This window comes from Serpula lacrymans, assembly GCF_000218685.1.
Source record: "Serpula lacrymans var. lacrymans S7.9 unplaced genomic scaffold SERLAscaffold_3, whole genome shotgun sequence".
Taxonomy (NCBI): Eukaryota; Fungi; Basidiomycota; class Agaricomycetes; order Boletales; family Serpulaceae; genus Serpula; species Serpula lacrymans.
In genome coordinates, this window is record NW_006763292.1 from 3282509 (window position 1) to 3283687 (window position 1179).

Here is a 1179-nt window from a genome sequence, read left to right on the forward strand (position 1 = left end):
GTGTGATTTTCAGATTTTGATAGAAAGACAGGAGCATACCTGTGGATCCGTGTTCTTGCAATTAGTCTGTTTGTAAGCTTGACGAACCTCGTGGTGAATTCCTTCACCGACTCTTGTTTCATAGTTGTCAGTAGCACCCTTTTGTTGGATATCCTCAATAACATGATTGACGAAATGTTGTTTGAAGAAATCGAATGATTTTCCGTAGTCTCTTGAGACGTCCTAGTAAATTGTTAGTGCCAGCAATTCATTGATTCTACAAATGTAGAATAGTTACCTCACAAGTGTTCTTATAGGATAATATTATGCTATTTATCTGTTGCAGCCGCTCGTCAGTCAAACAGGACAATCCAATCATTGTCCGATATTGAGCATAGGCCCGAATGCAGTGGACAAGTGAACAGTCTTCGGGCAGAAGCTGAACGACACAAGGTAGTATACACTAAAATAGCAAAGTAAGTACTTTGAAAATACTGCGTTGAGAAATGTCTACCTTTAGAATATCAAAAAATACTTGACCATCTGCGTAATCAACTGTTGTGACATTACCAAAGTGTTTAAGGTTGCGCCAGCGAGAAACGTTTCGCATGCTGGTGTCGAGTTTTTAGCTATGATTCAATGATAATCATGAAGACTCACTTCCTTGCTAGCTGCCCTTTGACTCCATCTTCGGCTAGAACACTAAGCAACAGGGGCCACAAGTGTTTCCCCCACTTTCCTAAGTCGTCCGAGTGAAGTTTGTCGTAGGAAACTGATAGATACGGGTCCGAGTAGTGTAAAGACCAGAAGAAATTCTGTAAATATAGAAAATACATTATTTATAGGATTATCAGCGATGAATACAGGGTATGCACTTACCTGCGTAGCATGAAGCCCCCGGCTCTGTAAGATTCGTTCAGCTTCGCTTTTGTTTGGCGCTCGAGTAGAATCAAGATAAGCCTTCTGCATAGTCTTGGTAATGCGGGGCTCAAATGTTCCATTGATGTTATGTAGCTCGTTGTGATGAACCAAACATTTGGGGCAGGGGTAATTGGCAAGTGCAGCCCGCGTTGCTGTAACCGCACAGCTCTCTTCTCCGTCAAGAGACTTGATTGGTATTCCAGGGTGAATAATCCTATTATGTGAGTCGCCACATTTCATTGCCTCCCCATGGCGTGCTGGTCGTTGTAAGGTCTGAAA

The 1179-nt window shown here is 42.4% G+C and overlaps 1 protein-coding gene across 1 annotated transcript; it reads right to left on the bottom strand.

Moving 5' to 3' along the window:
- Positions 1-9: 9 nt before the first annotated feature.
- SERLADRAFT_434812 (uncharacterized protein) lies at positions 10-1140 on the bottom strand (the record flags this gene model as incomplete). Its single annotated transcript, XM_007315059.1, has 4 exons — positions 10-222; positions 515-590; positions 640-794; positions 859-1140. 4 exons carry the CDS (start codon positions 1138-1140, stop codon positions 10-12), a joined length of 726 nt encoding a protein of 241 aa, XP_007315121.1.
- Between the last annotated feature and the right edge of the window lie 39 nt (positions 1141-1179).